The sequence below is a fragment of the Melitaea cinxia genome, chromosome 4 (genome assembly GCF_905220565.1).
Source record: "Melitaea cinxia chromosome 4, ilMelCinx1.1, whole genome shotgun sequence".
Taxonomy (NCBI): Eukaryota; Metazoa; Arthropoda; class Insecta; order Lepidoptera; family Nymphalidae; genus Melitaea; species Melitaea cinxia.
In genome coordinates, this window is record NC_059397.1 from 11,525,254 (window position 1) to 11,539,513 (window position 14,260).

At 32.2% G+C, this 14,260-nt stretch overlaps 2 protein-coding genes across 2 annotated transcripts; one reads left to right on the forward strand and one right to left on the reverse strand.

The window, feature by feature from the left end:
• Positions 1-821: 821 nt before the first annotated feature.
• On the forward strand, positions 822-5,580 carry LOC123670189 (CCR4-NOT transcription complex subunit 7-like). The gene is made up of 8 exons (XM_045603698.1): positions 822-847; positions 1,024-1,134; positions 1,232-1,341; positions 1,591-1,704; positions 1,784-1,902; positions 3,712-3,869; positions 3,945-4,085; positions 5,132-5,580. Exons 1-8 carry the CDS (start codon positions 830-832, stop codon positions 5,246-5,248), a joined length of 888 nt encoding a protein of 295 aa, XP_045459654.1. The 5' UTR covers positions 822-829; the 3' UTR covers positions 5,249-5,580.
• On the reverse strand, positions 5,572-13,349 carry LOC123670191 (chromatin-remodeling complex ATPase chain Iswi). The gene is made up of 17 exons (XM_045603699.1): positions 13,100-13,349; positions 12,792-13,015; positions 12,352-12,609; positions 12,071-12,194; positions 11,573-11,860; positions 11,277-11,490; positions 10,846-11,117; positions 9,815-10,042; positions 9,296-9,541; positions 9,074-9,179; positions 8,789-8,928; positions 8,333-8,439; positions 7,958-8,091; positions 7,519-7,634; positions 6,994-7,214; positions 6,274-6,414; positions 5,572-6,032 (listed from the first exon to the last, which is right to left on the reverse strand). The coding sequence occupies exons 1-17, from the start codon at positions 13,148-13,150 to the stop codon at positions 5,831-5,833; spliced, it is 3,072 nt and encodes a 1,023-aa protein (XP_045459655.1). The 5' UTR covers positions 13,151-13,349; the 3' UTR covers positions 5,572-5,830.
• Between the last annotated feature and the right edge of the window lie 911 nt (positions 13,350-14,260).

Consider the following 14,260-nt stretch of genomic DNA (forward strand, 5'->3'; position numbering starts at 1 on the left):
TTATTATAATTTTGTTTGATTTATTTTATTTTACGGTATTTGATACTTTTTAAAATACTAAATTTCCTAAATACTTTTATATATATATATATAAAATCAAGAACTAGAAAATATGTATAAAATTCATTTTTTTTTCAAATTGTGTTGTTTCTATACTATCCTAAGGAACTTCGTTCCTACCTGATGTCCCATGACGCCACATAATTTTTATTTTACAATAACAAATTATCAGATTTTTTTCGTTTTTCCTTTCAAGGTTCCAAAAAAAAAATGAAAATGAAAAATGAAATGAAGAAAATGAAAAGCACAACCATTAAGTCGATGTACCCCCACTACTTCTTGTAAGTACCTACTGTGTACTTGTGTAGAAGACAGTGATCCCAAACGTACGATAATTATCGTACATGTATGATAATTTAAGCCCACGTACGATGTACGATCCGTACCCTAGGATCGTACGCAATTTGTATGATAATTTTGTCTGTCCTACCGAAATACTGAAAAGCAACGATTTCTCCATAAATTATGAATTTTGAGCAATGACATTTTTTGACTACCTGAAATTTAAAATTTATTGAAATTTTACGATAATTTGAAGCAACGACGACCTTTTTTTTGGTCGACTGAAATTTGAAAACAGTGGTTCAGATGTTTTTTGGGGTGGACGACCTTTTTTTGTTCAATGTAATTTAAACTTAAAAACTTGAATTTTAAATATATTTTTTTGAGTGTACGATAATTGTTCCGAAAGTACGATAATTTTACGGCACTTTGTCAAAAATTTCTGGTAACATTGGTAGAAGACCGAAGGACCGATATACTAGAAATAATGACAAGATTAAGGCAGGTGGGAAAAATAAGAATTTCTAAAAATTAATTTGTATTTAATTTTTACTTGTATTGCAGTTAATACTATTAAAGGGGTCAAGAGTAAAGAGAAAATACTAAATTACTCAGCACAAAGCTAGAAATATTCTATATTAATACTTTTTTTATTAATTATATATAGATATGAATTTACAGATGCCGGGTGTTAATTTTGATTTAATTACTATAAAATGTAATAAGGATGATAATGTCATCAAAAATGTGTGGAATCACAACCTACATGAAGAATTTCATATGATTAGACAGGTAAGCAGTAATGTCATAAACTAACCGTAGTCAACAAATTTTATACCTAAAATGTTTAAATTCCAAAAGTACATCTATTTATTTGTATAAATTTCAGATTGTCCAAAAATACCAATGGGTAGCAATGGACACTGAGTTTCCTGGAGTAGTAGCAAGACCTATAGGAGAATTTAGAACCACTGCTGATTATCAATATCAACTGCTAAGGTGCAATATTTGATGTCCATTAAAACTTCAAATACAAAAAATACTTTAATATCTTAAATTAGAAAATGCAATAATTGTTATTGCTGCCTTTAATCATTTATTTTTATCTTTGTTTATAAGACATTTGCATGTCTTAAGATGTTTTTATACAAAAATATATATTTAGTAATGGAAAGTATGTCTTCAGTGAAGGTATACAATAAATTGAGCATATTACCTACTATATCATCATTTTGTTAACTATTTTAGGTGTAACGTAGATCTGCTAAGGATAATACAATTAGGTCTTACTTTTATGGATGAAAATGGAAAAACCCCTCCGGGTTGCACAACTTGGCAGTTCAATTTTAAATTCAATTTACAGTAAGTATTATTTAAACAATATTGTAAATCTAACTCTGGTTTCATATTTGTATATTTTTATAAGATCTCTCATTGACAGAGAAGATATGTATGCTCAAGATTCAATAGATTTACTACAAAACTCTGGACTTCAATTTAGAGAGCATGAAGAACATGGAATAGAACCAATTGAGTTTGCAGAGCTCTTAATGTCTTCAGGTAAATTAATCTTAACCGTAAAAAATAATCATTATCTTGCTGATTAAAATCATATATTGCAAATTAAGTAGTGGAGTTCTAAATATTTTTGAATATCATATCAATAAAATCGTACATATTAAGTAGTGGAGCTTTGTAATGTAAATAAGACAAATCAGTTGGGATATGCCACTAAAAAAATTTAGAATTCTAAAACAACTAATAAGTATGAAATATTTTTTATTGAAAACTTGGGTTTATCTGACATTATGTTTATTTGCTCATACCTTAAATTTATTTTGTATCCTTAAAACTTTTTGACATTGAAATTCTTATTTTTTTCAACAGAAACTATTGTCTGTTTTTTATTTCAGAAAACCAACCACTTTTCTTTCTGGTTTACAAGTCATTTAATAGTTTTTTTTTTTTTTTTTTAGTATCTTGAATTAGTGAGTGAGTTGTAAATAGATCATTTTTTTTTTGTTATTATTTTGTAATAGTGGTTTGTTCTTTTAAATCCTATTTGTAAATAAAATGTTTATTCTTCCCATAATGAAACATATAAATTAGGATTAACACAGCCAAAATTTGTTTCTCTTGCTAAAGAAATTGATTATTATCTTTCTTTAGTCTGATTTTAACAAACAAGTACTGAGTATGTCAGGATGTATGACAGGATGAGATGGGTCATTGTTAGGCATAATGCCTTTCTTCTTATTTTGAAATTGTAAAGGCCCGTTCATATTAAATACTTCTAAAATTTACTATAGACAAAATTAAATTATTTTTATATAAGATAAATGACAATAAAACAGTATTGGATATAGTATAAATATATTATGCACAAAAACTTATAAATAAAATAATTATTATATAATTCTTGTAATCTTAAAAACTATTGTCATCACTTCCTTCTGAACTTTCTGCAGACATATGAATAATAAACTGCTCGAATAAAATCCATTAGTACTGCCATAACATATATGTTAACATGTATTGTATAGGATATGTGCAGATTTATTTTAAAAAATATCTCAATGTAGTCACTGTATTGTCAACACAGACTTGATTTTGTATGACTGGCGTTACCCTCTCAATTAAATAATATATAGTAATAAATCTGTATTCCGCCTTTTTACTAAAATACTATTGTTACCTCTTTTATTATAAGGAAAACCCAAATTTTTTAGTGCTTTGTATAATGTACGATCTTGATATAATTATCTATAGGAAATTAGAATCTTCCTTTATGATGTTTAGGATTTTATCTAATGTTTCTAAATTTCATTTTGAAAATAAATTTTATGTACCACATTTCAAAGTATAATTTGTAATTTAATAATGTTTATCTCATTAAATTATCTACATAAGAATATAATGTACAATATAATTTTTAATTAAGTACAAATGTTTACTTTGTGAGAAAATGTTACATGAATTCCTATGGAACTTGATATTGTCTGGGCAATTTCATTATGTGATCTGCAAAATCAGAATCTTTTAAATGATTTGAACAAATTGTATATAATTTGTTTTTCTGTAGATTGCAAAAGGTGCTTAGTACGCTTAACTACAGGAAACATGTCCGCCATGACTCACAAACAATATCTGTCTGGTTCCTCCACTCCCTAAAACGTGTGCTACACGCAAGTAGTCGCTGAGTTAACTGAGTGTGCATGTAACTGCAGCGTTTGTGTGAAACGGATTCTATGTTGATTACATGGACCAAAAACAACACAGTCAAAATTGTTGGTACTCGTTTGTTAAAAAACAGACTATAGTTGTTTTACTTTTTGCTAACTTTTAATATATAACAGATTATTATTTTAGGTATTGTTTTAATGGACAATATTAACTGGTTAAGTTTTCATTCGGGTTATGACTTTGGATATTTACTCAAACTTCTCACTGATCAGAATTTACCACAAGAGGAGAATGATTTTTTTGATAGTTTAAGACTATATTTTCCTACAGTATATGATGTAAAAGTAAGTTTTTTTTTTATTAAATTGGTCTATTTCTTTAAGATTAAAATAGTTTTTAATTACACTTTATGTCTGCAGTATCTTATGAAATTATGCAAAAATCTCAAAGGTGGATTACAAGAGGTAGCTGATCAATTGGAACTTAGGAGAGTTGGACCACAACATCAAGCTGGTTCTGATTCTCACTTGACGGGTATGGCATTCTTCAAAATCAAGGAAGTAAGTTTTATTATTTAATATGAAAAAAAAGTCACGTGTGAGGATTGAACCCACTACTACTATAGTATACAGCAAGTTGTCTTGACACCTATGTGTTATCAATCACCATTGAAATTGACTTTTGCATATTATTGCTCTTTGTGATTTGTACAGAATGACATATAAAAAATGAGGACAATATACTATGAGGATATACTATCCTTGTTTTGATGATTGAGAGGCATTTTTGTCGTAATTGTATAAATATAAAGATGAATAAAAATGATTTTCACAGTGGAATGTTTGAATTGTTTGAACAAAAAAAAATGGGCCACAATAAAGAAACAAACACATAAATGTCTAGGAGAAAGTGAAATAAAATATATTACTGCTCAAAACGCGTAAGCGACGCGATTTGCATGGCGCTTACTAACTTTTTTTACGAAACCTTAATCATCGTCAATAGAATAAATCGCAACGGCCTACCTTCCTAAGACTTTTCAGAAGTTTCATTTCTGCCATATATGAATGGCACACACGTTTTTATTTTTCTTTAAACAACCAGGTCGGCAAACAAGCGTACAGCTCACCTGATGGTAAGCGATTACGGTAGTCTATAGACGCCTTCAACACGTGCCGATTCTGCCCGCAATCACCCCCAAGAAGGTCTGATAACGTTAATCATCACAAGAATGCTATACTACTTGAAAGCAATATTATTTAGCTGTGATCTTCTGTAAGTTCGAGGTACTTCCCCAGTCGTGCCCTGCTGTGCCCTACCCAACTTACTGACTGAAGTACCTGGAATGATCGCTGCTAGACAATCATTTCTAATAAGTAAAAGGTTGGAGGAATTCGTATTTATTATTTGCTATTGGAGGTTGGAGCTTAATGTGTCACAATGCTTCCACAGCAGTTGGGTCGATAGTATTTTCCCATCAGAAGACTAGAGAACCAGAAACAAAAATTAATAAAAATGTCTGATCGGAGTGGACTTCAAAACTGAGACTGTAAGCTTTATACTTTCATTACCGCTTCATCATATTAATACATTTCTTGTTTTGCAGATTTTCTTTGATGGCAACATTGAGAGCACCAGTGGGCACCTATATGGGTTAGGTGCACCCTGCTCCCCTAATGCCAACAATATGCAAGAATGTATTGAAAATGGCAATTCTCCATAATTATATATTAAGTTTCATAAAATGAAACGGCGCCACCGAGTGTTCAATTTACTAAGTATTATTTATATATTAATATTATTGAACACAAATACTGTGATTTGTTTAGTACCTGAGAAGGCAGGATAGTACGTTTATGACATTAAATTAAGTTATCTGTATGCTGCAATAAATTAAACATTATTTCTTTAATAATATTCTATTAAGCAATTTTCTTCACAACAAAATAGAAATAGTTCGAATAATTGATTGATTTAATCTAAATTTTCAACATTGCGTGGCGTACGTCTATAGATGTATAATACTGTGCAATAAATAAAATAATGTTTTATTCATTCGTTTATTTTATTTACTAACCCACGATCAAACAACACATTCATCATAGTATTAAATTACACCATAAAAAGGGAATGTTAACTAGTTCGATTAATTTAAGATTTATACTCAAGGTAAATATTATTTTTCAAAGACTTAGAGAGACCTTATTAAAGAAGTGGACATCTGGTATGGGGATGTTAAAGATTAGTTCTATTTTCGGGCTGCAACCGACCTAGTGACCCTTGTGGTTTTGGGTGTAGCCGGATCTCATTTTTTCTTTTTCTTATTCTTTTGCGCGGTATCCGGAGTATTATCGGTTTTACGTTTTCCAGAATTGGCTCCTTTTCCTGTACTATTGCCACCAGGAGTGTTTTGATTAACATTTCCACTTTTCTTCTTCTTTTCAGCCCTTTCTTTTTCTTCTAGTTCTTGATTCTCTCTCTCGATTAAAGTAATAAGTGTATTGCATCTGAAATAAATAAAATTTGACTTGTTGAATGGGGTTGTAAAAGTTTAAACAACTATCGCTATACATAGATTAATAAATATGTGAAGCATGACATTTAACAATTTATACATTTGACTAAAAAAAAGATAACTGGACTAGTGTAATTTTGACTCCACTAAACTAAGCCAAAAATAGAAGATATATTTGTTATTCTTTCTTACAAAAATATACATACTAAATAGTATCTTGAATTGGCTTTTACCTGCGCTGCAGTTCAACAGCCGTACGAGACTTCAAAAACCAATCAAATCGAAATTGTGGTGCCGCGTGTACAGCAGCTCTTAATTCTTCATATACGTTTTCTTTGTCAAAGCCCAATTTATGCAACATACACACTAAAAATCTGTAATTAAAATAATATTATTACTCATTAAAAAACATTGGTATAGCAACATGCTATAACATTTAATCATAGAGCAAAACAACTGTTTTACTTGTATTGTATATGTCAGTCAGTCAGTCAGCTCAGCCTATTGCAACCCACTGCTGGACATAGGCCTCCCCAAGTTCGCGCCAAACATCCCGGTTTTCCGCAATCCTCGTCCAGCCTACACCGGCAATCTTACGTAGATCGTCGGTCCAACGGGCCGGAGGACGTCCCACACCGCGTTTGCCAAGACGCGGTCTCCACTCCAGGATCCGTCTACTCCAACGACCATCGGTCCTGCGACACAGATGGCCAGCCCACTGCCACTTCAACGTGCCAATTCTGTGGGCTATGTCGGCTATATACTGTCAAACTTTCCCAAATAACATACAGACGTTAGGGTTAGTTTCTTGTGTGTAAAGGGCTCCTTTGGCTGAGTATTCCCAAAAATATATGTTACAAAGTATCAGATCAGCCCTACACTTGCTCAAACGCCCTAAAGAAATAGTTTATAATTAGTGAGAATTTTATTATTTTCAACACGTTAGAAATTACCTATCTTCTTCTTCTACATAATTTTTTCCTTTATTAGTTCCATAAGAGATTCTTAGTTGGTGGAATGGTGCTCTATAACGCGCCATTTTAGCGTCCAATGCTTTCTTGATGGAGGCTCTTCTCTGTATCTTCGCTTCTCCTCTTTCAATTTGACCCATAATTCTGTCTATATCTTGAAGTTCATGACATCGTTCCCAAAATACAGCTGAATACTCCATAACCTTTAAAAACAATATCATATTACATATATTTATATTAACTAGCTACTGGTCCTAGCTTCACACAAGTAGTTTAACATTCTTAGCAATAGCGACAGCCGCGGGTTGTAGCAGCAACCAGTCCCGTCAGTGAGGTAAAATCGCGCATAAATTTATTTTTGCGCGTGTTACGTTTTTTTTTTTGTGATAACTAGACAATAATTTACATTTTTTAGTGTAAACGTTTCATAATGTTAATCACAAACAGAAAAAAAGGCGCGTCTTTGTATAATTTGTAGAGTATAGATTTAAATATGTATCCACTGACCTCCTCTGGTGTTTTGCCCTCAACGTCTTTTGCGATGTTTTCAATGTCATCTCTGCCGTACTTCTCATTAGCTTTAATGAATTGGTTAAAGTCACGTTTCGTCCAATTTGTGAATCCTGTAAATCAAATATGTTATTTATTTTTTACTTTAATAAACAAAGGTTCTAGAACTACTTTACACCTACTCTAATTATCATGATCTTACTGTAAAACAACCCATTAACACTGGAGCAACTGATAATAATGATTAAAATATGTTCATACATTAATATGTTTACTTCTGCACAAAAGCCAAGGCATATATATCGAGTATATTTGATACTTTTTTAGTGGTTACTTTGTTGAAAATTTTAGGTTTAAGATGATTTAAAACTCTCAAGAACCTAAAATCTAACAAATTGATAATTATGTAGGTGAAATCACAAAAAAATATTTTCACCTTGAGTCAAAAGTTGTTCTTTTTCTTGAACTTCTTCTTCAGTTAAAGCCTCAGCATCGTCTATCTTACGTTGCTCTTCCCTTTGTATCTTCGCTGCATCTGGACCCAGTTCAGGATTTCGTGGAACCTTATATCTGATTTTACAAATATTTTTTTAAATTTATTTTAGTTAGCGTTTTTGATGATTTGTTTTAATAGAAAAAAAAAACATTATTTATTTATTTACTTATTATTTTTAGAACCAAAATTTAACTAAAAACAATTTCTGATATTACAATAAAACAAATAAAGTTTAGAAAAGATGGTTAATGTTAATAATTTCATATGGAAAAATTGTGGTATTATTTAACAATACTTCTACAAATAAATAAATACCCAAGTGTTTTTCGATAGTGGTATATTTCTTGATCCAATAACTCAAAGAGTCGAGGTGGGAAGAATTGAAAATCTTGAACAATCGGCTGCTTTGGAGGTCTTGGTGCCTGTTTGAGGTTTAAAAAAATAATAGCATAATAGAAAAATTATATCAAATTGTTAAAACGACATTTAACAAGCAAATACACTATGCTGCAAATGAATATTGCTAAAAAACTACTATTAAAATAAATAAAACTTACACTGATATAATAAATCGGATTATATAAAAGCTTAAGATACAAATATTATATATGAGTTACGCAAATAAACAATATATAGTATGCCCTTATTTTTATGTCTGAGCATAAAGAGCTAATCAATGAGATACATAGTATACAATGCTAATACTGATACAAAAACCACCACCTTGTCGCAGGACTCCATATTTAGCTCTTTACACTTATTTACCTGTACCTTAGGCGCCTTTGGTTCAGAGACGCGCAGTGCCTCTCTGAAGTACGCGTCCACTGCGTAATTAGCTTTACGTTCCCTTTTAGGAGGTTCTATCCAACTACCAATAGGTATTATCTTTTGTTTTTCTCTGTAGTCCTCACCTGTTTAGATGAAAAATGTTAACTTTAGTATATAATATATATTTATACTAGTACTCCTCTTACTTCATAATTTACTGATTGAGAAAAAGGTTCAAGACAAAATTCAAGAAAGTTTTTTTTCCCACTTAATTTAGTGGACTCAAACCTTCAAACTGGTACACAGAGTCTGTTGTAGCACCAGGTGTATCCATTGAAAATGCTCTCAGTGATGATTCTCCGAGGCTCTCCAGCTTTTGTTTCAGTTCTTCAGTCTGAAATTTTTTTTATAACTGGTATTTATATTTTTGGTACTCATTGTATTCTTTTGGGTACACTTTATGTCAAATCAATGTAATAATAAAATTATAATTTAGTCAAATTATCTTACCTTTGATTCACCTTTAGCCAAGATTGAATCGATATCTTCATCTGTAATTTCCGAGTCTTTAGAAGAAAATACGTGATTTGCTCCATGTCTAATCATGTTAAGCATTTCATCCTTATTAAGTTGATTTTTAGTGTCCACTAAACGACCAGACTGAATAACCAATTTGTCTAAACGCAATTTCACTTCAGCTCGTTCAACAATTTTTTCCTCAACAGTATTCTCAGTAATAAGGCGAAATACTCTTACCTGAATAAAATAATAAATATTCAAATTACATTGTGCTTTTAAAATAATTTATCACATTAAATAAAAAAGACAAAATGTTTTAGATATGCATGGTTTCTTGTCACTAAGTTATGTTTAAGAAAAGTTGCTCAGAAAATATTTTTCTTGTAATTTTGTTCACTTTATTTTCAAAAGGTGTAACCATGTGTCTGATGCATAGAAAGATAATGGATTAAAAGCTTTTGTAAATACTGAAACCTAAAATACACATACACTTTAAAAAAAATCACTTACTTGTTTCTTTTGTCCGATACGATGAGCTCTATCCATAGCTTGCAAGTCCATTTGAGGATTCCAGTCGGAGTCATAAATGATGACAACATCAGCAGAAGTCAAGTTAATACCGAGACCTCCAGCTCTTGTGGACAACATGAATACAAACTTTTCACTTCCTTCTGCATTGTATTCTTCAATCTGTCTATTTCTGTCCTCATGAGGTGTCTGACCATCTAAACGACAATACTAAAAAAATAATATATTAAAAAAATATTTAATATAGCTGCTTTGGTGTAGTAGTGTACTATTTACACCTTTAAACACATTGACATAAAAAAAAAGAAAAAAAAACCTGTATTTGCAGGTTGCTGTGTGGTTACGGCAATGAAAAATATAGCCACCCCCTCTCTTCCCGTGAGTATCGTAAAAGGCGACTAAGGGATAACACAGTTCCACTACTACCTTGCAACTTAAAACGCCGACTGATGGCGGGATAACCATACAACAACTGGCAATGAAATAGATGGGCAGCAGCGTCTTCGGTGTGACAAAGCCAGCCCGGCGGTCACCAACCCGCCTGCCCAGCATGGTGACTATGGGCAACACACATGAGTTCATACCATTTTTGGCGTGAACTTGTGGAGGCCTATGTCTAGCAGTGGACTGTTATAGCTGAAATGATGATGATGATGAAATGATTTGCGGGTTCGATTCCCACTCAAAATGTATATTTATATTTGTACAAAAATTCCAGCCTTCCAGTTTGGCTGTCTGTCCTTGTGGATCTCTTCACTGTGCCTCAGAAAGCATGTTAAGCTGCTGGCGCCGGCTGTTCTAATATATAATTGATAGCAATTGTTACTCATAGTTAGGAATATATCCAGCAACGAACAGTAGAGCAGCATGGTGGATTAAGCTCTGACAGCAGTGGGATGTTACAGACTGAATCTTACATATAGTGTCACGTGATACACGCCCCAAGAATGTTTATTGATAAGAAGTCAGGACCATATCTTAGAGTAGTCAGGTTTTAATATACAGGAACTTACTTTATATTGTCTCCAAAGACAATAATCTTCTAGAATGTCCAACATTCTAGTCATTTGTGAGAAAATAAGAACTCTTGAGTCCTGCTGTTGCAACTTTGGCAATAGCTTGTCCAAAATAGCTAATTTGCCACAGTTATACACCAAATGTTCATCTGTAGTGTAGGGTGGGCCTGGCTCAGCCCCATCAAACAGATAGGGATGGTTACAGCACTTGCGTAACTGCATGAGAATGTTTTGCAATCGCATCTTCTCTACTTTACCAGCTCCATTCACTGTAAAATTCCAAAACATTAGAAAATGTTTTATAACTAATAAATAAAATTGTTTGTAGTATTACATAGAACAACAGTGTTGTCAAATTTTTTCGTACTTGTTTCTAGTTTTTTCCAGACTATTTCAGAAACAAAACATCCATCAGGATTTAAACTCACCTACGTCAATATCCTTCATTAAGACCTTAGTATACCATTCTCTTTGCATCTTACTCAAACCTACATAAACTTTGAGTTCTTTCTTAGGTTTAAGTTTTTTCTCCACTTCAGACTTAAGTCTCCTCAGTAAAAATGGTCTTAAAACTGCATGCAGACGTGATACTAACTGATTGTCACCAAGTGCTGCATTAGTGTTGAACCAGGCATCAAAATCCTAAAGATAAATCATAAATTAATTTTGTATAATCTCACAAAAATGGTATTACTAAATCTCATTGTTATGTTATTTAACTTACATCAGAACTGTTGAAAACATCGGGTAAAAGAAAATTTAACAAGGCCCATAATTCATGAAGATTATTTTGTAATGGTGTTCCTGTTAACAGAAGTCTGTTCGTACTCTTGAATTCACGTAGCAGTTCCGAGAGCTTGGACTTTTCGTTTTTGATACGGTGAGCTTCATCTATGACCATATATCTCCAATTGAACTTTTTAAATACAGATTTTTCTCTTATGATCATTTCGTAGGATGTGATGCACACATCCCAATTGCCTGGCATGAGGGTCTCTCTAATGAATATATTCTGTAAATATGTACAACTTTTACTAGATAGATGGATACAGCAGATGGAAAAATTCGTGATCATTTCTTTTGTGACATTTGCAGTTGTCAATTATAAAGCTATTGCATTTATTAATATTGATTTATAGATGCTGTAATGAGCTCCCAATAAATTTTTTTCTTACAAATCATACATTTTTTCAGACTACGAACAGTGCTTTATCAGACTTACCCTAGTTTCCTGATCACCAATAAGACAAACTGCTCTGATTGAAGGACACCATTTCTTGAACTCATTCATCCAATTTGTTAATGTAGACTTCGGCACAATGACTATATGGGGTCCAGGAACATTTCTGGAATGTCATTCAATTAATTTACATTAGTTTTTTTGCCTTGATTGTCTTAGCAAAATTGTGGTAAATACATATTAAATAAATCAATCAGTCTTCCCAAAATCAGTCTTAAAACAGAAAATTGTCAAGTGAAAGTATTAACTTAATTATGACTTACTTGAAATTTTTCATGTATCCCAAGAGAGATATTGTTTGCAATGTCTTTCCCAGACCCATTTCGTCTGCCAAAATTCCATTAATTCCATTTTCATATAATGATATCATCCAATTTAACCCACGTACTTGGTAATCTCTCATTTCACCATTTTTAATATATGGTGGGGACGATTCAAAACGAAATATAGTCTTTGTTTTTGTATTAGTTTCTGCGAGTAATTCTTCATCTTCTTCTTGTTCTGTCTTTCGATGACGATGACTAGGCAAAAAAGATTATATTTAAAATTACTTTAATAATAAAGAAAACAAATACCACTATGAAATGTTGAAGTGTTTATAACTTTATATTAAACATAATGATACACTTCCTTAAAAGTAATAAAGCTCGTCATTAAAATTTATTTATTTTATACATAAGAATATTCGTATCCTACGACTTACTCTCCAGGGCCTCCAACAGACTCAGGTTCCTTGATCTTTTTGGGTCTTCCAGCTTTAGGTTTAGGAGGACTGCTGCCTGATTTCGGAGTATTACTCATAAAGTGAGAAAAAATTTCAGTTTGTTTCAACAAAAAATCAAATCTCTTTGCACGATCAGTTTCGATTTTACTTTCGAAATCACCTTCCTTCCCTCTGGAAGACGGCGTGTCGCTCGAAGAAGCATTCTGTGAATCAAATAAATGCAGAGAACATGAATTGTAATTATTTAGCTGTTTAAAATCTCCTCATCGATTTGCCATGTTCCTTACAGAATTATCACCCACATCTGCAGCATCCATCGGTTCGTCTGGTTGTGACATTGTACGATCAAGAAATTATAGTCAACTAAACGCGATAAATGAAACTGGATTCTGAAACAACCCTTATTGTTGTTACATTTACGCCAGCATGTATAAGTGAAAAAATTAGTATATTACTTATTATGTAGAAGCATAAACTCGATACTGAGCCGGGCGCGAAAAGCAACTTCTTGTTCTTAGGCATAGGCACAGATGACATTAAAAACAGTCTGTAGTCTGTACTAGGCTACTATGGCGTATTGTGGCGTATTATCTATGACTATGGCCTAGTAGTGGGCGATATAAATCGATATTTCAAAAATATCGATACATGTACGCGATATATCGCTTCAATCCGATATTATCAAATCATCTAGTATCGAATGTAATATCGATATATTTCATCCGATATACCAAATATCGTGTCACATTCCATCCATATTGTCGTAAAAATTAATATTTAAGGCATAATAATAGGAATATTGATTAATCAAGGAGGTACAAAAACGCATTCTTATCGAAAATAAGAAACGAATGGACTCCATTGAACAGGTGCCATTAGCTATTGCTACAATATTAGACCCAAGATTTAAAAAACTTCATTTTGAAGGTCCTTTGGCGAGCGCAAATGCCGCCAGTAACATTAAAGAGATGATTTAAAAAATCGGCAAGATGAATCTAGTGTGGAATCTGACTCTGATAATTCAGACAAAATTAGTTTATCATCGGATCTCTGGAGTAATCACCATAAACTGGTCCAGCGGAATTGGAAAATAAATAAAACTAATGAAAGTCTTTCAGATGAGTTATCACTTTATTTGAGGGCTGCAGTCAGTAGATTTAACGAAAACCCATTAGAAGTGTGGGCAGACTATAAAACACAGTTCCCAACGTTATACAATGTGCTAATTAAATATTTAACTATGGTGGCTAGCTCAGTTCCACCTGAACGACTTTTCCCAAAAGCCGCACAGGTTCTTACACAGCATAGAAGAAGATTGCAAGCCAAAAGAGTAAATAAAATTTTGTTTTTGCAAGGTTTATACAAAAAGTATTGGGATTTATAAATCTTTCATTGGATTCTTTTTCGTGTGATTTATAAATAAAGTTGATTTGTTTCTTCTCTCTAAA